This window comes from Balaenoptera physalus (assembly GCF_965194825.1).
Source record: "Balaenoptera physalus genome assembly, chromosome: 11".
NCBI classification, from domain to species: Eukaryota; Metazoa; Chordata; class Mammalia; order Artiodactyla; family Balaenopteridae; genus Balaenoptera; species Balaenoptera physalus.
Window position 1 is genome coordinate 37,779,047 of NC_138896.1, and position 25,054 is coordinate 37,804,100.

At 45.7% G+C, this 25,054-nt stretch overlaps 1 protein-coding gene across 4 annotated transcripts in view; it reads right to left on the reverse strand.

Moving 5' to 3' along the window:
• The window catches only part of TBC1D22B (TBC1 domain family member 22B), a 64,332-nt gene that overhangs the window by 2,006 nt on the left and 37,272 nt on the right, over positions 1–25,054 (reverse strand). Inside the window, exons 9-13 of one of the 4 annotated variants that reach the window (XM_082412541.1) lie at positions 13,772–13,878; positions 13,233–13,308; positions 10,816–10,943; positions 10,432–10,527; positions 5–5,679 (exon numbers count right to left, since the gene is read on the reverse strand). In XM_082412541.1, coding sequence (XP_082268667.1) covers positions 5,632–5,679; positions 10,432–10,527; positions 10,816–10,943; positions 13,233–13,308; positions 13,772–13,878 — 455 coding nt within the window. In that variant the 3' untranslated portion in view covers positions 5–5,631. Of the gene's footprint in view, positions 1–4; positions 5,680–10,431; positions 10,528–10,815; positions 10,944–13,232; positions 13,309–13,771; positions 13,879–25,054 lie in introns of those variants that run through there. The other 3 variants (XM_082412540.1, XM_082412542.1, XM_082412543.1) reach the window with 3 other exon arrangements.

Here is a 25,054-nt window from a genome sequence, read left to right on the forward strand (position 1 = left end):
GGAATGCAAGAAAGGACTTTCATCATTTTATCACTGACCAAGGGACCGGCAGGCCCTGGAATGGAGCCCCTTCTCCTGGGTCATGCATCCCAAGGGTCTGATCTCCCTCCTCCAAGGCGGCACACAGCCCTTGGCCCCTAATTCACCTTCAGGAAGCCTTGAATAGCCTCTGCTGATCCACTAACACCTGCCTCTTTAATAATATTATAAATAGAGAATGACAACAATAAATAAGGATCTTTAAAAGAGAAAAATAATCACTCATCATCCAAATATACCTCTCTTAATTTCAAAGTATTCCTTTTCAGTCTTTTTTTCACATGCATATTTCTTTAAATAGCTGTAATCATAATTATGATTTTACATGCTTTTTAACCATCCTTTTTTACTATAATTTTTGTGTTTTTCCATGCAGCCTTCAAAAATGATTATTCTCAATGTCAGTATTCTAGCATGTGGCTATACCCTAATTGACTCAACCGTTTCCCTTTTTCCCTTTTATTAGATACTTGTTTCCTTTAAGGAAAAAAACCAAAACAAAACCTTTATTGATAAGGCTGCTATGTACCCTTTTGCATTTGACATCTTTCTCTGAATCCCAGTGTTCACTTGTAATCACTTTATTTATCCTCTGCCCTGTTCTCCAAAGACTCTCCTCAACCGACCTGTCCAGCTGATTTCCCACTGTTCCCAACATATGAGCCTCATCCAGCCAGGTCCACTTCAGCCACATTTATCTGTGCCTCCAGGGTTTAATTTAGGTTGTTCCTTTCGCTTGGAACACCTCCTCTTTTCTCCTCTCCCTATCTAAATCTTATTCAGTTTTCAAAGCCCAGGTCCCTCAAACAGCTCCATGGAGATAGCCTGTTAAAGAGGATATTAGAGTAAAAGATGAATGTGAGGATTTCCCTGGTGGCGCAGTGGTTAAGAATCTGCCTGCCAATGCAGGGGACACGGGTTCGAGCCCTGGTCCGGGAAGATCCCACATGCCGTGGAGCAACTAAGCCCGTGCGCCACAGCTACTGAGCCTGCGCTCTAGAGCCCGCAAGCCGCAACTACTGAGCCCACGTGCCACAACTACTGAAGCCCGTGTGCCTAGAGCCCGTGCTCTGCCAACAAGAGAAGCCACCACAATGAAAAACCCACCTGTTGCAACGAAGAGTAGCCCCCACTCGCCGCAACTAGAGACAGACCGCGCGCAGCAACAAAGACCCAATGCAGGCAAAAATAAATAAAATAAATAAATTTATAATAAATAAATTAATTAAATAAATTTTTTAAAAAATGAATGTGAGACTTTAGGTTATCTCTGTAATTTAGCTACCCATGCTTCTGCTGCTACTCTGTGTTCTTTCTCTGTCTTCTTTCTGAACTGGATATTCTTCTTATTTTTCTGAGTATTAAAGAAATAGTAGCAAGACAAAACCCAGAGACAAAAAGAGGCTGACAGATGTGATACAATTTTGAAACCTCAATATGTGGAGGCACAAAAACAAGGTTGAAATATAAGAAACTGACTGTAAGAAAATATAACACTTATAAAAGACAAAAGGTTAATATCCACAATAAAAATAGGAGTTATCTACAAATCAGTAAGAAAAAAAGGAAAACCACCAAATGGAAAAAACAGATGCGAATAGATATATATAAAATATCAATGGCCCACCAACATGCTAGAACCCTGCCTTTGGCTGATTCACACCATCCAGCAATGCTTTGCGGTTTTCAGTGTAGAGGTCCTGCATATCTTTTATAAAATTTCTTCCTTTAGTAATAGAAATTTAGCGGGGCACAAAGCTGCCTAAGCACATCAAGGCTACGTATGGCCAGCATGATTAAGTTCTGGCCAATTTTGGAGACAGTGTAACTCCTGGGTTCTGCCCTAAGCTTACCCTTCTCTCCTTGCTAGAAAATGGCTATGAATGGAGGAGTGGAAGTGGTCATCTTAGACCGTAAGAATAAAGCTATGTGTTGAAGCTGGCAGAGCAACATGAGAGAAGAAATCCGAGTCCCTGCTACTCTGGAGCCATGTGAGCCTGTTAGCCCTGGACTCTTACACTCAGACTGTTAGTTGAAGAGAAGTAAACAACTACCTTGTTTTACGCCACTGTTATTCTCTGGTCTTGGTTTCAAGAGACAAGTGTATATCATCTTAACAAACACAGGCCACATCTATCAAAACCAGAAATGCAGGGAATTCCCTGCTGGCCCAGTGGTTAGGACTTGGAGCTTTCACTGCCGGGGGGCCGGTTTCAATCCCTGGTCAGGGAACTAAGATCCCGCCAAGTTGTGGCAGTGCGGCCAAAACAAACAAACAAACCAAAAACAAAACAAAACAAAAAACCAGAAATGCACATGGTCTCTGATCCAGCAACTCAACTTCTATGTACCTCTCCTCAGGAAATATTCGCACTCCTGTACAAGGGTCTGCACCGCATCATCGCTTCAAATAGTGGCGAAAAGGACACGAGGGAAGTGTCTGTCAGTGTGGGACACTTAGATAAACCACTTATCCAAATCATGAAATACAAGGCATCACCTGTAAAATGAAGCAGGACTACATGTGCCAAGGTGCAAAGATATCAAAGACATTTTGGCGGCGGTGGGGAGGAAAAAGCAAGTTGCAGAAAAATACTCATAGTACGATCCCACTGAGGTAAAAGAAAAAACACAACTATATGTTTGTATATGTACATAGGTATATAAAATTTTTAGAAGGCTAGGTGGTAAACTGTTAACAGTGGTTACCTTTGGGGATGGGAGACTTTCACTTTTTCTCATCATACGTCCCCTTGTTTTCAATTATTACAATAAAGTCTTTGTATATTACCTACTTATAAAATTTTTTTTCGAGTAATACACATTCTCTGGAAGTTTAAAGTTTTGTTTACTTTGTAAAAAGTAGAAACTCAGAAAATAAATTACCCTTAACTTCATAATCAAGAGGAAGCCACGTTTAAAGATTTTGGCATATTTCCTTCTAGTTCTTCTGTACATTTTACACAGTTGAAATACTTTCTCAAAATAATTTTGAATCTGTTTAGCATTTATCATAAGCATTTCCTCTAATATTAAAAACTCCTTTTAGACATTTTCAACGGCCAAAGAATTTTCCATGATGCAGATGTACCATAATTTACATCTTCCTGCTTTGAGCATTTAATCATTTCTGGGTTTTCACTATAATGAAATTACAATGAACAGCCTTGTGCAAAAAGCCATATTTTAGATGATTTCCTTGGGCTAAATTCCTAGGAATGCAATTACTGTATCAAAGGGCATGAACATTTTAAAGGTACTTAAAGCTCACTCAGAAAAATGCTCATTTCCCTAGATCTCTACCAGCACTGAATACTCTCATTCAACAAACTTTGTTAATTGTAACTCCTGTCCCTGAGATTTCCAAGCCTGAGAACAGAACTCAAAGCCATAAGTCAAGGGAATTCCCTGGTGGTCCAGTGGTTAGGACTCCACGCTTTCACTGCCTCTTTCACTGTCGAGGGCCTGTGTGGCACAGCCAAAAAAAAAAAAAGATAAATCTGTAAATTGGAAAACCCTGCACTCAAGTTAACATTTTAATGTTTTCACAATTTTTGCACAAGCATGTACTCATGTAATGTGAAAAAAATACAAAAATGGGGAAAATCATATAGATTTATGCTTTCTGACATTATAGAACACCCACTATATTTTGTACAGTGATAAAAAGAGGTTACAAAAACAACGTATACAAAATGTTTCCATTAACAGTTACGTACATACAATATGTTTTTATTCATATGGATTTGCATGGCAAAATGTCTGGAAGGAGATATATCACCTTTGCGTGGTAAGATTTCAGGTAACTTTTTTTTTTTCTTTTTGCTTATTGGTATTTCTAATTTTTCTATAATGGTTACACACACTTGCATAATTGACAAGCAAAAATAACCAACAAAGGGGTGACCTCTCTAGAAGAGAATATTCTTTGATAGGAGAAGCTCTACCTGTAATTTCCAATTCTTCTAGTCTTGCTAGAAACCTCCCAGAAGCCTTGAAATATTTCTTCCCCTGACCAAGTCAACCTCCCACCTCTCCCAAGGGCAGGGAGGCTTAGGTGGAGGAACCATTCTGCCACCTGGTGGCCATGCCTAGGGGCTGCACCGCCCACACAATGCTGTAACAATGGGAACCCTGCCCATGCATTGATAAATTAGGGATAAAGAAGTAGAAACCAAATTATCATGTGTGGGGAAAGAAGGTGTTAATCACAAATCAGGTGCTTTAATCAAGGGGTAGAGAAGAGACACTGCTAGGGTGGGGAACAACTGAACATTTGTTACAAAGCCAGCTCATGGGAGCACTAAGCGTAACATGCAGTCAGGTGAAACTACAGCTGTGAGAAGACAGCTTGTGGGGCAAACAGCAGAGAGTGTTTCCACGTTAACAGAAGGGGGCAACGGCTTTCAGAAAAGAAAAGCTCGAAATGGCTGAAAAAGGTACCTTCTGAGAATCCACAGATTCCAAAGGAAACGGAATATTGCAGAGGAAGAATCTGAGCCATGTGTGAGGGGGTGGGGGGAAGACAATTAGACAAGGGGGCCAAAGGAGAAGGGGTAGTAGGTAACAAGCAAAGAGGCCTTGGTAAGAAAAAAATGCAGGGGCAAGTCATTAGAGAATGTCCAACAGATGGAAGAATTGATGGGGAAGAGGGGGACCATGAAAGATAATAGTCTGCATAATGGTAATTATCATTTACTGAGCACTTACTACTCACCAGATGGGGTTCTTCACACGTACTCTACTACCACATTTAATCCTCACATCAACTCTATGAGGCACATATATTATTACCTCCATCTTACAGATGAGGAAACTGAGGCACAGAAGTTAAGGAAGTTGCCTGGGGTCAGAGCGTAGTGCTAGGCTGGGATTGGAACCCAGGCAATCTGGTTCTAGAGCTTGTGCTCATAACCACTATACTATATGCTGCATGCCTGGAGTAAGAAAAGTGGGTCATGATGGAGAAGGAATGAAAAGAAAAGAAGTCATAGAAGAGGCTGTTTGAAGGAAATCCGGAAGAGTTGATTAATTTTACTCGGTAATAAGGGCCAAGGACAACCAAAGAGGATGAGTAATAATTAACAGCAAAGAACTTACAGATCACATTAAATATATACTATTAAATATGACACTGTATACAGAATCACCTAGCAATACTGGAACATTCTTTGCAAACGTTAAGTGTATTCAGGCACGTAAAAATACTCTCCTAGTCAAATAAATATTTTGAAACAAATCCCTCTTGTTTTGAGAATCAGTGAGGTAGCAAAACAATTCCCTTGGTCTCAATAAAAACTTTCAAAAACGTGTCCTTGTATGCAAACTTTTTCAGTCAAACGTATTCATAGGCTTCCCTGGTGTCAAAGCACCTAGTACTTTTAGCAAGTTCCCCCACCAGAGAAAGCCGAGTCCCCCTCCAATGTTTGTTTTGTTTACATGTTGAGGAATCGTGCCCTTTCTCACACCAGCTTGTTCTTGGTGGAAGATCTTTAGGTCCCAGCGTTGTCTCTGAACCCTTCTTCTGGGCAGGATTCAAACTGGCAATTTACTGGATATCTGTGAAGATGGGGCCTGCATTTGGGCAATGTTTCACAGTCCTACCCTTGAGTTCCTGCAGAAGTGGTGGGTGGACGCCAGCTGGTTCAAGGGACTTATTTACATTTAGTTTGTTATTTAGGCCTGGAACATCCCACAGGCTTAGCACTATTTCATTTAATAACTCTGACCTATCTCCTACAAAAGTCACTTTCAGAGTGGGAATCTCTCCAAGGTTTTCTTCCATAAGATGAAAGCAAAGGATTCTGAGACGAGCTGCTACTCTGGTTTAGAGTCATCAGCTGGTCCCACAACTCCTCTGCCAGTTCCCTTTTTATATATTTAAAGGAACTGTGGTTATTAGTCTTAGAGTTCCCTGCGCGGGGCTTCTCAACATCACTTCTGAGCCATCTGTGGGGTCCCATGCTCTCCTAGACTCTCAAAGATGCTGTTTTTCCCGAGGCGACGTTTTAGGCTGCAGGTGACCAGGCATTTGCTCAAGTGCCTGTTCTCTCTGACTCACATAAAATAACGTATCTAGGAAATTATTACCTCCATAATAATGGAGGAGGGGGAGGGGGAGGAAGAACCTTGCCCGTGAGCAGGTACCACGTAAACCGAGCTCACGTGCCCCAGGAAGTGCCTGGCCAGGCCCTGAGGGAGAGGCAGCAGAGCATAATCCATGCCCAGAGCACAGATTCCAGGTCTCTACACTTACTCCCTGGGTGATCTTGGCCTAGTCAAATCTCTCCGTGACTCAGTTTCCCCATTTGTGAAATGGGGGTAGTAATTACAACTTATCTTGTGGGACTGTTGCAATGCATTAACACAGAGAGACATTTAGGATAGTGCCTGGTACATTAAAAGTACTAAGAATTAGTTATTATTAGATTGAACCTTATTAAATTGCCAATACTTGATTGTTTTGACCTATAAAAATAATTTCACAAGATGCAACCTAACATTATCACCATTATTCTATTACACCAGCCCAGGCTGAGGGCCAGAATCGCCAAGGCCCCCTCTACCATGAAAGAGCCTTGGTGCAGATCTGCTGGAAGCTCTCATTTGAAGCAGCCTATGGCCCAGAGGACTGGGCCATTCTGCCCCTACAGCACCTGTGCACGGACACGCCTGAGGTTCCCTTGCTCAGAGGTCTCAGGAAGGAAACTTCTTTTTTTTGTTGTTGTTGGCCACGCTGCGATGTGGGATCCTAGTTCCCTGAGCAGGGATCAAACCCGTGCTCCCTGCAGTGGGAGTGCAGAGTCCCAACCGCTGGACCACCAGGGAAGTCCCAGAAACCTCTTAAAGTGAGCCTGCTATGTCAGTTTTTGGTCCCCTCTCCCAAGCAGACCCCAGACAATCGCCCAGCTAGGGAGAGGCAGGTGCCTTTCTTCTGGGCACTCTCACCACAGCTGGGGCACCGCCCTTTGCCCCTGCACCCTCTGAACACCTCCTCTCTAGCCCCATTTGGTCATCCAGCTTGGTTTCACCCAAGATTAGCCCAGCACGGTTTACTCAGGTAAGTTTAAAACCACTTAGAGACTTGGGTTTCTAAAGCTGTCTTCACTTCACTGCTCCCCGGACTCAGAGTACATTGCAGGAAGTAATATTACTGATACTAAGCTCACTGTTTTGAGGGCCATATGCAAAGTATACCATTCTAACAGCTTCACATGTAGTGATTTGTATAATCCTCATAATATCCCTAGGAGGTAAGTACTCTCATCCCCGTTTTACAGGTAAGAAAACTGAGGCATAGAGGGCCAATTTACTTGCTTAAGGTTGCACACCTAGAAAAATGGCAGAGCTAGGATTTGACCCCAGGCAGACTGGCCCCAGAGACCGTGGCTTAACCACTGTACTATTCTGCACAGTCCCCAACTTTAGAAGGAGGGTTGCTGCTTCACCCTATACCCTCAGCTGGCTCCCCTTCTCTGGTCTTTAAGGGTGATACATGGCCGGTCTGCTGAAACTGCCACAACTCTAACTTTTATATCTGCAGCTACTTCACCTGGTTTTTCTTCGAATCACTCAGCTTTTAGCCCTAAAAACTTCTCTCCCCCAGGCTAGGCCTGTTTGGCTCTCTGGGATACCTGTATTCACTGACAGAGCTTCCTCTGCAGTGATTTAATTGCAGGCAGCCCTTTAGCAGTTAGGATGTATGGGCCTTCTTTCTCTACAGAGGTCACAGAACAGCATCTCACAACCCCACACAACGCTCTTCTGCCCTTGTTCCTCACACCCGTGCCATGCTTCTGTCCCCTAAGGGACACCGCTCGTCTATCCTAACACAGCCAGGTGCAGTTTTTCTTTTATTATTCATAAAATTATAGAACTATGGAGTTGGAAGGAACTTTAATCACCCATTCTGTTTTGTCTAAAGGAAAGAGGGGAGACTCCTCTATGAGTAGGACTAGCTGAGGTGCTAATAAGCTGACAAAAAAGTCCACTGTCATTCTGTGGATTAGTGCAGAAAGACCTCAGATCCATCAGATAATCGAATATGCTACCCAGCATAGAATACTTCCATGTCTACCAGAGTTTTAAAGTCACAGACTATTGTCCTATACTCTATCGATATTGTGAATGGCTAAAAGCCATTCCAGGAATCACGTCCACCTCCCTGAGCTAATCTCGGAAGCACTTTTATCACATATGACAAGGCCCTCTGAGCCTGGCTCATGATAACCAAATTAGACGTCGTGCTCTCGATATCCTGCTCCATCTCAACCACATTATCAAAACTGACAGCTCGCCCAGCACGTGGCCAGTCCAGCCCCTTGTCCTCATTTATCCTAGGGCGCCACACATGCTGCTGGTTGGCAGAAGCTGTGGCTCTTTATCCGCTGCCTGCAGCCTCGGCCCCGTAGCTACCACCTACTCACAGAAGCCCACTCTTTCCTTTTTTCTTCCAAAGCCCTTCCTTGGGCAAATTGGGTCCTGTCTTTCCATTTATCTGCTGAACAGGCTTCTGTGCTCTAACCACATAACACCAATTACAGAGTGGGACTTCCCCGGGGGTCACCTGGAGATGCTGCCGTTCTTGAGAACACCTACGGTATCGGTTAGAACTTAGAAAAACATTCAACCTCCTCTGGCTTTTTCCCCTCCCATTTTTAAAAGGAATATATACCCATTAAAACAAAAACAAAAACAACCCCCAAACCCCTCAGTTCAGCAATGCACAAAGCAGGAAAACAAAAGCCCACTGCCACCCCCAGAGATTACGACCATGAACTGCCTTCAGGCCTCTCTCTCTGCAGATGGCAGAGCCTGGCAACCTGTCTCCTCTATCCCCACTCCCCGTCCCCCTGTCCTGGGCCCCCTGCAGCAGCTGCCTGGCTTCCGCCACCTCTTCAGTCTTCTTCACATCCCCCACCTCGGGTTCCAGGACGCTGGGCTCCCACTGGTCACCCCCCTGCCTCCTTGCCTGTCTGCCTCGCCTCCCTGACCTCTTGCGTAGGAGGGCGCAGGGCTCAGGCCTGGCCCTCTTCTCTCCTCTGTCCACTCCCACCTCCTTCGGATCTCATGCAAGGCACTGGCTTTAAAGACCATCTAGCCAAAGGCTCCTAAACATACATATCCAGTCCAGACTGCTCTCTCTTTCGACTCCAGACCCCTAAGGTTTATCTCCCTATGCTACCTCTCCATTCGGATGTCTAATGGCATTTAAAATTCGACATGCCCAAAACTGAACTCCTGATCTTCCTCCGTAAACGTGCTCCTCCTACAGCTTCTCACAAACTGCAAAGCCACCCTGACTCATCCCTTTGTCATACTCGACACACAATTCCTCAGGAATTCCTGTTGGCTCTATATCCAAGCTCAGGCCGCTTGTCACACCTCCACTCCACCATCCAGGTCCAAGCCACTCTCGTGTGTTACCTGGACGACCTACACTAGCCTCCTGGGTGGTCTCCCTGCTTCCAGCCTTGCCCACACCTGCAGTCCACACCAGAGTGAACCTCTGAAACCGTAAGTCAGATCATGTCCCTCCTCTGCTCAAGACCCTCTTATGGCTCCCCTTCCACTCAGAGTAAAAGCCAAAGTCCTCACTCTGGCTACGAAGTCCTCCATGATCTGGGTCCCTTGTGACTTCTCTGGCCTCACTTCTTCCTACTCTTCCCTTGGGCCACTCTGCTCCAGGCCACACTGGCCACCATCATGGTTCCACCAACAGCCCAGGCACATTGCGACCCCATGGCCTCTGCAAGCCTGTTCCTCCTGCCTGGACGCTCTCCCCGCAGATCCCCAGATGTCCACATGGCTCGCTCCCTCACCTTCTCCCAGCCTTTGCTCAAATGTCACCTTCTCAGTGAGCCTATCCTGACTACTTTGAAATTGCAACCTGTCCCTTCCCTACCACCTAATAATCCCTTTATCCTGCTCTACCTTTAAAAAAATTATATTTCTTATCTCCTTCTAACATTCATTTAAATTTACTATTTACTAGGCTTTTGTTTACTTTAAGTCTCTCCCCAACAGTATGTAAGCTCTACAAGAGCAGAGTTCTCTGTATGTTCTACTTTCTGTATGTCCTACTCCCTCAATGGTGCCCAGTATGTTGCAGGCATTCAACCAGTGCTGGTCAGCGAATGACTGAAAGGTCTCTTAGACCGGCCCAGCTGCTCTGCAGCCTTTCTGGCAGTAAGACCCTTTCACGCTGAAGAACTCTGGGCCCCAGTGCCTTCCTGCCAACTGGGAAGGGCACCCTCTTGTGAGCATCCTTTCTCCTTTGCTCTTTCCAGCCAGGTACCTGCTGTGGTAGCTTCTATGCGCACAGCCCCACTAGCGGGGTGACTCCCATTCTGACACTCATCCCCAGTGCGGGCTGAGCTCCAGGCCACTCACCTGAAAGTCCTCCTCATCCAAGATCTCTTTCCTCCACTTGATCAAGAAGGCTGCACACACGTAGAGATGAAAGTGGGAGAACCCTTCTGGTTCAGACTGGGAAGGGAAAAAACTGTTAGGTCCCCAAGCCCTGACAAGGAGCTGGCTCTAGCCCTCTCAGAGCCAGTCCTTCTGCAAGGTGGGAAAGCAGAACAGCACCCCTTTAATGGCTGGCTGAGCAAAGGCCTGAAAAGATTTAGCAGAGGCCCTGCCCATGAGGCTAAAGCAGACACAGAGGTAGAAAGGAGGTGGCGGGAACTTCCGAGCAGCTATACTGCACACCTGGCAGGGAGCTGGGTGCCTCAGGGACAGCCTGGCATGGAGAGGGCAGGGGTCTCCTCATACCTGGTATGTGTCCCACAGGCGGATGGTGCAGCGAAGGGGAAGCTCCCGCATAAGCAGGTTGTTCATCCAACGAAAGGCAAACTGTAGGTATTCGACCTCGTACCTCCGGAAGTGATTATGTACCTGCTCTGAAACAGAAAGTGTCATTGGCCCCCTGAGAGTAACCTAGGGGACTGGACCCTCAAAGAGTCACATGAGCCAAAAAGGTGCTTTCCATTTCTTTTCAGCCACTCTCCCTGGAGAAGCCAGACACAGAGGGGCCAAACCGGCATCTGACCATCCTTTACGTTTGACTCCACCACCTCGCAGCAACAGTGCATGGTTACTACTCAGCCCTGCATGTAGTAGAACTATTTGAACACCTCATAGTGATATTCTAGGCACCTTTCTTCCTTCGCACGGCTGCTCGAGCCATACAGCAGGAGACATAAGGCTCACTTGCCTGCTTGACCTTGTTACTCATCAGAGAAGAAGCCAGAATGGAAAAGAACGGTGCGGGTCACCTTGGCCATCCTCCCACCAGTGAGGATTCCTCTTCAGCATCCCTGACAGATGGCAGCCAGCAGGGACTTAAACCGCCAGTGAAGGAGGTTCACCGACTCCACTCAAGGGCAGCCTCACCCACTGATGTATTAAGTGATTCACCAGAAAGTGTCTCGTCGACACTAGCAGATACTAGCTCCCTCCCCACTCCCACCCCTTGGTATTGGTGTAGTATTCTGGAGCAACCCAAACAAACCTGACCCCTGTTCTCATGACAGCCCCTCAAATACTGCTTGACAGGATTAAAAAAAAAAAAATCACTACCCTCTTCAGTTTCCTAATCTATAAATGTAGATAATCATCCATACCTCAGAAAGTTTGGGGGAGAATAAAAGGAGAAAATAAAAGTGCTTACAACAGCACCTGCATGGGGCAAATACTTAATACAATTTTTGAAAGAGTAACTATCAACGATGGTTATTTCTGGGGAGTAGAATTTAAGGAAGGGGGAGGATTTTTACTTTTTATCCTGTGTTTTTCTCAAGTGTCTAAATTTTTGTAATGAGTAAGTATTACTTCTATAACTCAAAGCATAAAGATACATACATTTAAAAATTCACCATCCTAAAGTACTGTGCCTGTATTTTTCAGGTATTTTTGAGGGCTGGAAAAAGCAAAAAAAAAAAAGGACAGGCCAGACAGTGGCAAAAACCACAGCTCAGACCCTCTGGAACCTGGCCCTTGTCAGACAGCTTAGCACAGGCCCTGTACCAGGAGGGATGCAAGAGAGCTGGATGTGGGCCCCATCATGGAGCTAACAGCTGGGCCAGGGCAATAAGGCAAAGAGGCTAAAAGTATCCCACATACGATGCACAGGATAAAAATAGTAAATAATCAAACATGCTGGGAAGACTGAAATCCTAAGTCATAAAAGGAAGCTGGAGTGAGTGGAACAAATCAGGGAAGGTTTTCATGGAAAGAGAACCTGGGAAAGGAGAAAGATATACAATCTCTATACTGGGGAAGGGAATGCTTTGGTGAAGCAGAAAAATCCGTGATAGAAAACCAGACAATGGGACTTAACAGTTGTGTAGTAATTGGTGGAATTAATTGGTGCTAGAGATTCCTCTTAACAGAAGACCTCGCTGTCAGACCTCTACGTGACAGTAATTCCGACTTCTCTCCCTGGGCCTCAGTTTCCTCATCGGTCAACAGCAGGGCTTCCCGAGTTGCCTTCAGTTCTAACACTCCATGATTCCAGGCCAGAGCCAAGGACTTACTGTAGGGCTCCTGTTCCTCAGAGACATTCTGCTTCAGGAAGCCACGACTCATATTCCCCACCCAGACAGGTCACAGGGAGCTATGGGACGTCCTGCTAGGGTATCAGCCAGACCTGGGGACCCGGCATGGAGCCCAGGAGTCCTGAGTCACATCACAGCATGAAGGACAAGGTCAGACTACAGACTTGATGCTAAAAGCAATGGAGAGCACGGGAGGTTTCAGAGCAAAAGAGGGACATGACCAGAACAGTGCTTTGGAAAGATGCAGGTGTGTGATAGATGGTGTGGAAGAGCAAAGAGTATGGAGGAGGCAAGTCCTTCTAGGAGGAAGTTGCAAAATCCCAAGCAAGGCTGGACCAGAGCTGTGGCTATGGACATCGAGAAGAAAGAGTGAATTTGAGGAGAGATGCTGAAGGAGGACTGACAGAACTCAGTGGTAGAAAACTAAGGAGAGAAAAGCACTTGACATAACAGCAGAGTTCTCAGCTCGCCTTCCGGTTGAGATGCGGAAGGATGCCAGTGCCGCCAACAGCACAGAGTGAATTGAAAAGGGCCGTGGCTTGGAAGGGGGCTGAGGAGGCGGCCCACAAGCGTAACTGGCTTGTGTCAGAATCACACTGTGCTACTGCTAGAGAATTCTTCCTCTGAACCTACCATCAATCCGACTGACAAGCTCTTCTAGTGCCTTGACCTTCTTCTGGATCCCTGGTTGTGCAAAGGTGTAGTTATCCTGCAAACAACATAGGACTCAGGATGAACAGGGATACCAAACAGTCGTGCCACCATCCCTCAAATTCACTGAAATACATTTATAAAACACAAGCTGTTTTTCCGAAGCTGGTGCCAGTGTTTTGGGGAACAAAGGAATCTCACAGAACAGCAGAGTGTGAGGAAAGCCTAGAAGAGCCCTGTGCTGTGGAGGCAAACCGCATGGCCCAGGAGCACAGAAGAAAGGAGGGGCACCGTCTGATGACAAAGGCAGGGCAACACGGAGACTTCCTTAGGCTCCAGGGGACACTAGACCATTGCCTTCTGAAAGCTGTAAAGCTAATGAAAGGTAAAGATGGATGGACCAAAAAGGAGAGGAGCCATGCTGGGTGGGGGGGCCCTGTCTGATGCAGAAGAGCAACAAGGAACCCAAAGGGCTTCAGGGAGCCCCAACCCAGGAGTCCCACAAGGGCAGAACCACTCACCTGTATCCCATCCAGCAGTTTGCTCATGCACCAAAAGCTGTCGGCTTCTATGCTTCGCAGCATGTCCTGAGACAAATTAGTCACGTCAAAGTTCTCCACGTCCTCTTCTGTAAAACAAAAGGTGAAGAAAATCCAGAGGTCTTCTCCAAAAAATGAAGAGAGAAAGACAGAGTCTAGTATCTTCAACGGGGTCCTTAAGGCCAGGAGAGAGCCAGGCTAACGCGATGCCAAGGAACAGGGGCCTACCCTCCCCGTCCCCTTGTCAGGTGGGCAAGTGTGTCCCAGGAAGGCTCTTGAGGATCTCCTTACAACGCTGAACAGGCCATTTCTCACATCAGTTTTGCTGGGGCCAACACATCTTCCTCTTCCACTGCATTTGTTCATTTAGTTTGAGGAAAAAAATACTTCAGGCCTCCTGTTCAAAGAGCTATATCCAGGGGCTTCCTTGGTGGCGCAGTGGTTAAGAGTTCACCTGCCAATGCAGGGGACACAGGTTCGAGCCCTGGTCCGGGAAGATCCCACATGCCGCGGAGCAACTAAGCCCGTGTGCCACAACTACTGAGCCTGTGCTCTAGAGCCCGTGAGCCACAACTACTGAGCCTGCGTGCCACAACTACTGAAGCCCGTGCACCTAGAGCCTGTGCTCCGCAACAAGAGAAGCCACCGCAATGAGAAGCCCGCGCACCGCAACGAAGAGTAGCCCCCGCTCGCCGCAACCAGAGAAAAGGCCGTGCGCAGCAACAAAGACCCAACGCAGCCAAAAATAAAATAAAAATAAATAAGTTTTAAAAAAGAGCTATATCCAGCCCCCTGGAGATGGTCTGGAAAAATTCCTTGATTTCAGAAATTCACTGAACTGTCTAGCACACTCACACTTACAGGTAGTGAGAAAAGGTGGGATCAGGTAGCCCCCATAGTTCATTTTAAAGATGCAATCCTCCAGTTCTGACAAGGCAGACCCACGGCCTCACCACTCAGAAGTGAAGATGAGTGTGTGAAGGAAGATGGCCCAAACCCGTGAAAGCTCCCAGGATTTAATCTCACCAATCTGGTAGTTATCAAGATGGGTTCTGCAAAACCTCAGTCTTATAGGATACTCAAGAAAAAAGGTTCCACAGACAAATATGCTTGAGAAATGCTGCATTATATATCCTCATCTTGGAGATTCACGAAGATCATAGCACACAAAAGGATTTGAGAAGTTATTAGACATTCTGCATTAAGTAAATCTCCTTAACCTTGCTTATCCAGCATTTCCCCAGCTTCTTTAGCCATGGGACCTCTTTTAAAGAGGATCGCCTATTAGCCTCTCATGGAAATCCCACACTAAGTGACAAGAGTGAGAGGCTGTCTATCTGGTCTGAGATACAAGCGGGGAGAACATAAGAGTCTTCTAGAAGAAGGAAGAGGCCATGTGATGTTTCCTTCCTGCCAGAGAGAGGTGGACAAGACAGGCCACCTCAACCTACAGGCCCCTGCATGCCTGTCAGAGGCCACACATGGAAATGTTCAGGCCCTTGAGTTCTGTGCCAAACGCAGCTTATCTCCTTGGAGCCCTGTTTTGAAAACAGGGTGTTCACTGCAGTCCCTGGTGCTGCAGAGAGACACGGGCATATGATGAAATGTATTCTCTTTCATTTATGAGAATTATTACTCTATTTAGACCTACATCTGGACCTTCTTGGGGAAATGTGTAACAACTCTCAGATTCTCATCCTGTATAAACAGCGTTTTTCTAATGGACATCAAGGGCTGTAAAAACCCTTTTGGGGAGGGCGGGGTGCTTTGTCAAAAAAGCTATGACCCTGGGAACAGTGTAAAAGTCCATAGTTAATACAAGTAAAGTGTCAACAACAGTGCCTGGCACACAGTAGGCACAATATAGTTTATTTTAGATGAAGTTTACTAGGAATTTGTAATGACACGGGAAAGCATGTCACAGCATTGAGGGAAAGGAGTAAAGTACAAAATTATTTATGGTTTACTCTCAACTACTGCACATACAATATTTATGTGTTTATATAATCACAGAGGAAAGACAAAATAGATCACAAAGGTTTACAGTGCTTATTCCCAAGGTGGTAGGGATAAAGAATTTTTATTTTCTTTAAGCCTTACTATTCAAAATTTCTACAATAAGCATAATTTTTATAGTCAGGAAAAAATGCACATGATTTTAGAAAAAAGGGGCTACCATTGACTACATCTGCCTTTCACCACCAAAAAAGAACAAACAAGATTTTATAAAACAACACTGAGCCTGAAGAAATGAAGACTTCAGATAATATATAAAGGTCCGTTTGAGAAACCATGTAAAAAAAAAATCCTTCCAGAAAATACCATCTTTCTACTTTTCTAACTTAAACACTTACTATATAGTGGGGGCTTGTGTGTGTGGGGGGGGGGTGGGGGGTGGCCATATATATACTATTAATTTAATTAAGTGATACTGGGCTCTAAGACCCAGCTCAGAATCTTCCTTTTTCTTGTTGCTTCATCTTACATTTCTAAGATCCTTCTGTGTTGCAGTACAGACCTCTAGTTCACTGCCCCACACAGAGCACCACCCCTTTACATATCCGTTCCCCCCATGGATGGATACCCAGGTGCCTCCAACTCCCACTATCGTGAACAATGGCCAGAGGAACCATATGAGAACCACTCTGGGCCACAGGTTCAAGTGACCTAACCTCAGGTACCACCAGACCACTCCCCAGGACCAGACCCCCAGCAGTGCGCTAGGGAAGTGTGTGTTCTTTTTAGTGAGCGAGACTGATCACACCAACCGTCCAAGGCAGTAGTTTCCCTCTTTATGAAAATAGGGTTGTGGAACTTCCCTGGTGGTGCAGTGGTTAAGAATCCGCCTGCCAATGCAGGGGTCACGGTTCGACCCCTGGTCCAGGAAGATTCCACATGCTGTGGAGCAACTAAGCCCGTGCGCCACAACTACTGAGCCTGTGCTCTAGAGCCTGTGAGCCACAACTACTGAGCCCGCATGCCACAACTACTGAAGCCTGCGCGCCTAGAGCCCGTGCTCCGCAACAAGAGAAGCCACTGCAATGAGAAGCTCGTGCACTGCAACGAAGAGTAGCCCCCGCTCGCCGCAACTAGGGAAAGCCCGCGTGCAGCAATGAAGACCCAACGCAGCCAAAAATAAAAAAATAATAAATTTATTAAAGAAAAAGAAAATAGGGTTGTAAGAAAAAAATGAAACCCACAAGGAAGGCTCAAGATAAAACCACTCCCACTATTCATACACGTTTCCCAAAAGAAAATCCAGAGTGCCACAATAATGTGAAGGGTCTTTTCCTACCTGGGCATTCTACCACTCCAGTACATTGCAGCGGGAAGGTCACTGGGAATGGAAACCACACACAGCAGAGTAACAAGGGAGAAAGAGCCTGGGTCCCCAAGTAGACTGGGGAGCACAGCTGCCACATCAGCCCTGGTGACCTGTGGCTTTTCTGTCAGACAGACGAGCACGTGGCTAAGAGCACAGACTCTGGAGCCAGACTGTGTGGCTCAAATCCTGGCTCTGTCACTCACGAGCTATGTGGCTTTAGGCAAGTGACTTTACCTTCCGTGCCTCAACGCCTCATCTGTTAAGGTGGTAATATCCTACCAGTGTCAATGCACATTGTAAGGGTTAAACAAATCAATACACGAAAAGTGCTAACAGTGTCTGCCATAAAATAAGCATTATGCAAATGTTAGCTAGTATTATTGTTATTATATGAGGAACAAATAAACTTCTACCTTGTTTAAGCCACTGTTATTTTAGATCTCTGTTATTCGCAGCCAAACCTAACCTAATTCCAAACGTACCTAAAAAATAAAAGTCAATTTTCAAAGCTTTCCATTTCCACCTTCTGGTCTCAAGGAAGAAAACTGAACATGAGGTTTAAGTTGGTAAGATACAGCTCTCAGTAACTGTGCCAGTTCCAAACCTTTAGCTGTCCAGGGGGAAAAGGGACCAGACAGGATGCTGAACCCTCTCTTGGGGCCTCGAATTGGGGGTTGTTGTTTCCCCATGTTCTGCCCTTACGCCTGGCCTGCCCGTTAGCCCATGGCTTTCACAGTCAGTGGGAGAGCTCACCAGCATTTCAGAGAGTGGGAGGAGAGTTTAGTTTTAGTGTTCTGGCTGCTGGGAGGATAAAATTCACACATTCAGTCAAAAACTGTGAGCTGAGTGCACCATCAAAAAGCAGCAGAGAAAGGGAGGCCCAAATGCTCTCTGAAGGGCTTCATTCAGCATAAACAGTCTGTTCAGAAGGATCATTAAACGTCCCACTTGAGAAAATCCAACATATAATTGAAGCTGGAACGGGAAACCATGCCAGCAACACAGTCTCCAACGAGGGCAGCGTCTCTGGTTGTCATTATGCAGCATTCAGCAGCCAGGACTCAGATTGGAGGGAGTGAGAGTTTAAGGGATATTTTATGGCTGTTTTAAGAGGCAAAGCATCCAAAAAGAGGAAACCCAAAAGCTCTTTATAAAAATCAAATTGCCCATTCCAGGCTTGACAAGAACATGCTGTCAAGCCCGGCATTATTAGCTGAGAAAATGTACCACCTGAGTGGTAGCCCCAGTCAAGTATTTATTTTTCTGAGAACTCCAGATCTCGGGCCTAAAATCAGCCTCACCTATGCCTCAAACACTCCCCTACAGCTTCGGGAAGAACCGCTTTTGCTTAAACTGACAAGAGTTAACTTGTCCGTTAACTGCTTTAGGCATTTCCCAGGAACCATCCATGATCGCAGGGCAATTTCTGTACTTTGTGATCTGCTGGGTCAGAATTAATCAGCCCGACTGGCAGGCATGAGAGGATTCAAGGCATCAGACTACAGGCAGCCCTTGTATTTTCCGAAGCCTCTGGCTTACCTGATTCCTGTCTTTTTTTTTTTTAAAACTGGACTCATAAGAATACCTTACATAATATTTTCTGATCACAAAAGTAAACTGATAGAGAAAAGGAAAAGAAAAACCTTTTCAGCTATACATCTAAAGAACTTCATAAAATAAGAGTTAAATATTTCATCCAGAAAAACACAGTTTTGGGCTTCCCTGGTGGCACAGTGGTTAAGAATCTGCCTGCCAATGCAGGAGACACGGGTTCGAGCCCTGGTCCTGGAAGATCTCACATGCCGTGAAGCAATGAAGCCTGTGTGCCACAGCTACTGAGCCTGCGTTCTAGAGCCCGTGAGCCACAACTACTGAGCCTACACGCCACAACTACTGAAGCCCGTGCGCCTAGAACCCGTGCTCCGCAACAGGAGAAGCCACTGCAATGAGAAGCCCGCGCACCACCACGAAGAGTAGCCCCCACTCACCGCAACTAGAAGAAAGCCTGTGCAGCAGCGAAGACCCAACGCAGCCAAAAATAAAAAGTTAAAAAAATATATATATTAAAAAAAAAAGAAACACAGTTTTAAGAAAAGTGTCAAGGAATTCATCTGATCACCTGTATGTACTAATTTTTAAGTGGTTCAAGTGCTATAGAAACTTATTGTTGGGTGTTATTCATCTGGCATTTTCAGGCAAGTATTTGATAGCAGCAGCTGAGACAAGGCCACCACAGCTGAGCATGGACAAAGTAGAGGGGCCCCGGGACTTCCCTGGTGGTGCAGTAGTTAAGAATCCGCCTGCCAATGCAGGGGACGTGGGTTCGATCGCTGGTCCAGGAAGATGCCACATGCCGTGGAGGAGCTAAGCCCATGAGCCACAACTACTGAGCCTGCACTCTAGAGCCTGCTAGCCACAACTACTGAGCCCACATGCCACAACTACTGAGGCCCACATGCTTAGAGCCCGTGCTCCGCAACAAGAGAAGCCACCGCAATGAGAAGCCCACGCACAGCAAAGAAGAGTAGCCCCTGCTCGCCACCAACTAGAGAAAGCCCGCGCAGCAGCGAAGACCCAACGCAGCCAAATAAATAAATAAATAAATAAATATTAAAAAAAAAAAAAAAAAAGTAGAGGGGCCCCTCGGCTAAACCCAGAAAAGTCAAACCACCTGACAAAGAAAGGGCAGTGAGGACAGGGAGGAGGTTAGAGGAAAGACTTCTTCTGAGGTTCCTAAAGAGCGGAGACCCATGCGGGGCCTTTCTGCTTCATGAAGACCATGTTCCAGACTGAGTGAGAGGAGACGTGCTGTTTCCAAGACACAGAGAAACAGCTGACCATGGAGCCCTTCCCGACGCCATGCCTGTCAATCAGGGCAGTGACTAAAAGGTAAATATTAACTCAAAATGATCTCTGGCTGTCCACTACTCAGCGTGGGGCAGCCTGGCTAAAATTAATTTTAAAAACCAACATATCACTAAACCATCTCTACTTTCCTGAGGCTCCTGGATTACTCTTTTTTTTTTTTTTTTTGGATTACTTTTATTTAACAAACACGAGTGGCTGTTGGCTATGACCTCAGATTACATGAACCTGAACTATATGAGTATTCAGGTTATGGGGGCAGGGAGGGGCCAGATCCAGCACACACTTCACCTTCTAGGACCTGCCCAAAGACCACCCACAGAGCCAGGCAGCATGTCACCAAGACACTGTGTATGTGAACAGGCTCTAGGGAGTCCAAGGTCCCCAGTGCCAATGTCAGCTGCCCAGAGGCTCCTCATCTAGGCTCAAACATCTTGACTATGTTGGCTACCTCAATTTCTCCTCTGTTATAATTTCTCATTTTTTGGGGGGTCAGATGAGAGAGAGAGAGCAAGTGGGCATGCACGTGTCACTTGGTTTACCACCAGGGAGAGAGCAGGCCGGGTCCTACAGTGCAGGAGATGACAAGCTACAACTCGCCCTGGGAGAGCTTACCTCCTACAGGGGAGAAAATCCAGCACTGGACATCCCACCAAATGCTCACACTGCTCTCAGCTGTCCGCTGAAAGCAGCTCAGCTCAGCTCAGCACTCTGGCTGGGCGTCCCCACATACATGTCTGTTGCTGGAAAGAGTCTCATATGTCTCAACTATCACACATGAGGCTGCTGCATCTATGCAGACGGGGCCAGGAGGCACCTTGAAGAAAGGGGTAAAGTCCCAAACAGGGTGAGCGCTAAAAATTCAGCATCGGTCTCACTCCCAGTTCCCTCCAAACCAGTAGCATGAAAATGCAAAGTGGAATATCCTTACTCTATGATTCAATTTATATAAAGTTTAGAGACAGGCAAAACTAATCGAGGTGTTAGAAGTCAGGAAAATAGTTACCCTTGTGGGGGTGAGGGGAGGGGCTAGAAGGGAACACAAGGGGACTTCTGCAGTGCTGGAAATGTTCCACTTGGGTGCTGGTTATTTAGGGGAAATTTATTGAGCTGTGCATGTAATGACATATGTACTTTAAAAAGTGTATGTTATGCTTCAATAGGAAGTTTACATTTTAAAAGGAAAAAAAGGAACGTCCTCTTAAGACAGTGAAAGACTACGTAAGTCTGTCCGGTTTCAGCTTTGGCCTCCACACCTTGCCAGGCGGGGAGGAACAGGAGCGGCAGGGCAGAGTCGGGTGTGAGATGCACAATGAAGCCTCCCAGGATCTAAGGGCACGGAGCTGGAGTATAATCCACAGCAGCCCAGGAGCAAGACACGGCAGCAGGCGCCATGGTGCCTGGGCATGTGGGGAGTTAGTAACAACAACTCCTTTCCTCTGAAAATCTGAGTGTTAACTACCAAAAATTAACTGCATGGCTCACCCCCTCTCCTCCTTCAGGACTTTGCTCAAACATCGTCTTCTCAGTGTGACCCCGGCTCACTACCCTGATTGAAACCTGCTCCTGTCCCCACTCTTGCCAACAGGGCACAACTGTGTCCTTCTTTCCTCCTTTGTTCTCCTGCATAGCACTTATCGCAGTCAAGGTAACAAATACCTTACTTATTTTTTTTTTTAATTTTTTTTTTTTTTAATTCATATACACTTGTAATGTAGGAATCTTCTGATTTTTTTTTTTAATTTATTTATTTATGGTTGTGTTGGGTCTTAGTTTCTGTGCGAGGGCTTTCTCTAGTTGTGGCAAGCGGGGGCCACTCCTCATCGCTGTGTGCGGGCCTCTCACTATCGCGGCCTCTCTTGTTGCGGAGCACAGATTCCAGACGCGCAGGCTCAGTAATTGTGGCGCACGGGCTTAGCTGCTCCGCGGCATGTGGGATCTTCCCGGACCAGGGCTCGAACCCGTGTCCCCTGCCTTGGCAGGCGGATTCTCAACCACTGCGCCACCAGGAAAGCCCTATTTTTCTATTTATTGTCAGTTTCTGCTCATCAGAATTTACGCTCAGTGGAAGGGATTTAGTTTTACATATAACTTACCTACATTAGACTACACATAAGCGCACGGTTCTGTTTTGACACATGTATACATCTGTGTAAAAAAGTGCCCCAGTCCAAATAGAGAACATTTCCATCACCCTATAAAGTCTCTTCTTGCCTCTTCCCAATCAATCTCCCACCAAGAGTCGACCATCATTCTGATTTCTATCACTGTAGATTATTTATGAACTCCATTTAAATGGAATCATACAATGTGTACTTTTTCGGTATCTGGCTTCTTTTGTTCAACATAATGGTTTTTGAGATGATTTCTTCCATGTTCTTGCTTTTATCAGTAGTTCATTCTTTTTTATGGCTGAGTACTATTCCACTGTGTGACCATCCATTCTCCTCTTAACAGATATTTGGGTTGTTTCCAATTTTTGTCTATATTAATACAGTTGTTATGAATATTCCTATGCAGCCTTTGGGGGACTATACGCTTTCATCTTCCTTGTATAAATACCTAGAAGTGAAAGGCAGGGATTTTCGTCCACTTTGTTTACAGTTGTATCCCCAGTGCCTAGAGCAGTGCCTGGCACGGTGTAGTTCTCAATAAGTATTTGCTGAATGAGTGATGGAACTCCATCTCCATCCCTTACAAGAGAGAGAACTTTTGACTATCTCAGCACAGTAGCAGAATACGGTAATTCACTGCCCTCTAGTGGCCAAGCCCAGCAAAGCTGCACTATTTCCTGAATATCTAGCAACGTTACGAAATTTTCATTCTTTCATTCATCTAGACATGTATGGAATGCCTATTTTGGACACCAAAATAAAAGCACTGGGAATATAAAGATGTTTAAAATAGTCTCTGGCCTCAAAGAATCATACAGTCTGGTGGGAGAGGGTAGGAGGGAAACACACAATAATTGGTGTGGTAAAGTCCTACAAAGGGGAAATGTACAGGATTATGGAAAGAGTACCACTGGGGTGGTGGGGGCAGGCAAGAAGTCTCAGGGCAGGCTTCCAGGAAGAAGGGGTGTCTTAAAGGATGCACAAGGATTAGCCCAGGGGATAAAGAGATGGTACAGGACAAGGCTTTAGATTAAAACTGTCAGTTTTGGATTTCTGAGTTTAAGAGGTGAGGCAGGAAGTAGAGCACACAGGGCCTTACACAAGCTAGAGAATCTGGACTTTTTTATTTTTTTTAGCTGTGCTGCGTGGCTTGCAGGATCTCAGTTCCCTGACCAGGGATTGAACCCGAGCCATGGCAGTGAAAGCCCAGAATCCTAACCATTAGGGCACAAGGGAACTCCTGAGAATGTGGACATTTTAACTGTAGGTGATGGGATGCTAGTGAAGGGTTTTAAGCAAAGGAGCTGCACCAACAAGTCTGTGTTTAAATGGTGTGAAAGATGGGAAGAAGGGGATAAAAACCAGAGATGGGAAAACACACTTGGCCATTTCAGCAATCCAGGGCTAAGCTAGGGTAGTCATAGGAGGAATAGAGAGGGAAGCAGATTCAAGAAATATTTAGGACATGAAATCATCAGAGCTCTGTAACTGATTGGATATGCAAGAATGAGAAAAAAGAATTACGAACAAGTCTTAGCATTTCTGACTTAAGTGACAGGAAATGCTGGCAACTGAGAGAAAAGGGTGGTTGGGTATGGAGAGGAGTTAGTCAAACACTGCGTCTGAGGAGCCTAGGGATAGCAAAGATTGTCACTATCCATAAATAACCCACTCCTCCTTGGGGAAAGGACCCGTAAGGGTACTGGCCACCTGGGATACAGACTATGTTTTCCAGGCTCACTTGCAGATGGGAATGGCCATAAGACTAAGTTCAGACAAGAGAGATTCAAAACCAAGTGTCATGTACTTGGGAAGTGTCCTTCAACAGAAGGAGTATGCCTTTCTTCCTTTCCCCCTCCATACTGCCTGGAATATAGATGTGATGGCTAGAGCACAAGCAGCTATCTTGGATCATGAGTACAAAAACACATGCTGAGAATGGCAGGACAAGAGAGAGAGGAGGCTGGATCCCTGATACCATGGAGCGCCAGACTACTTCCCTCCTGACTTTTAAGGTGAGAGAAATAAGCTTTTCTCTCTTGCTTAAGGTATTGGTCCCCTGTCAGTGCAGACAAGCTAATCCTAACTGGTCATTTATGACATATCTGAGTGTAAATGTCACGCAGGGAACATGAGTCAGAGGTATGGGAAAGACTTCCCTTCTGGGAGTTCTACTGCTGTCATGCTTCTAAGCAAAACCTGAAATGAAAATCCTGCTGTACTACTTCATGCAGAGGAAAAGGGGGAGAGTTATTTGACAGTGTTTCATTTTGTAATGAAAGAAATCACCAGGCACCACTCTTCTTTTGAAAACAGGACATGTCATGAGCCCCACTTTTCTATACGACTTCCTCATTTGCATCACTTAAACAGTTGCTGTTACACAGCTTAATTTGGCGATGGCCACATCATCAATTACATTTGACCTTAATATGTTCCAAGCTAGATCAATAATGTCATCTAAGTCCATTAGGTTTTGGAGATGAGAGTCTAAAGGCATTCCACCATCTCAGGGGTCACAGTCCAGAGACTCTATCTCCCCAGGGGTGACCCTCCAGCATTGTCACCTCTGGACCCAGACATAGCTGGTTTATCCACAGAGGACCCACTTCTATGTGAGCAGCTGGTTTCAGCAGATAAAGAGGCTACTGGGGGGCTAAGCCAGCTACAGAAAAATCCTCTAGCAACTCAGAGGGGAGTCACTGGTTCTCCCCGTTTTCAACTATTTTACAACAAACATGACACAAAGCATGAAGCCAGCTCAGGTACCAATTTATAAAAGTAATAAAAAACAGATAGGGGAGGAGATAGGAGAGAGGCCAAACAACGTCCTGGTGGTATGTAGATCCCATAGCTCTACTAGGACATGTCCTCCACACTACAGCTCAGTAAGATGGGGTGGTGGGCTAAGGCTGCCTGACGATACCTGCCTGGGATGATGAGGGCAACTGCCTGGCCTGT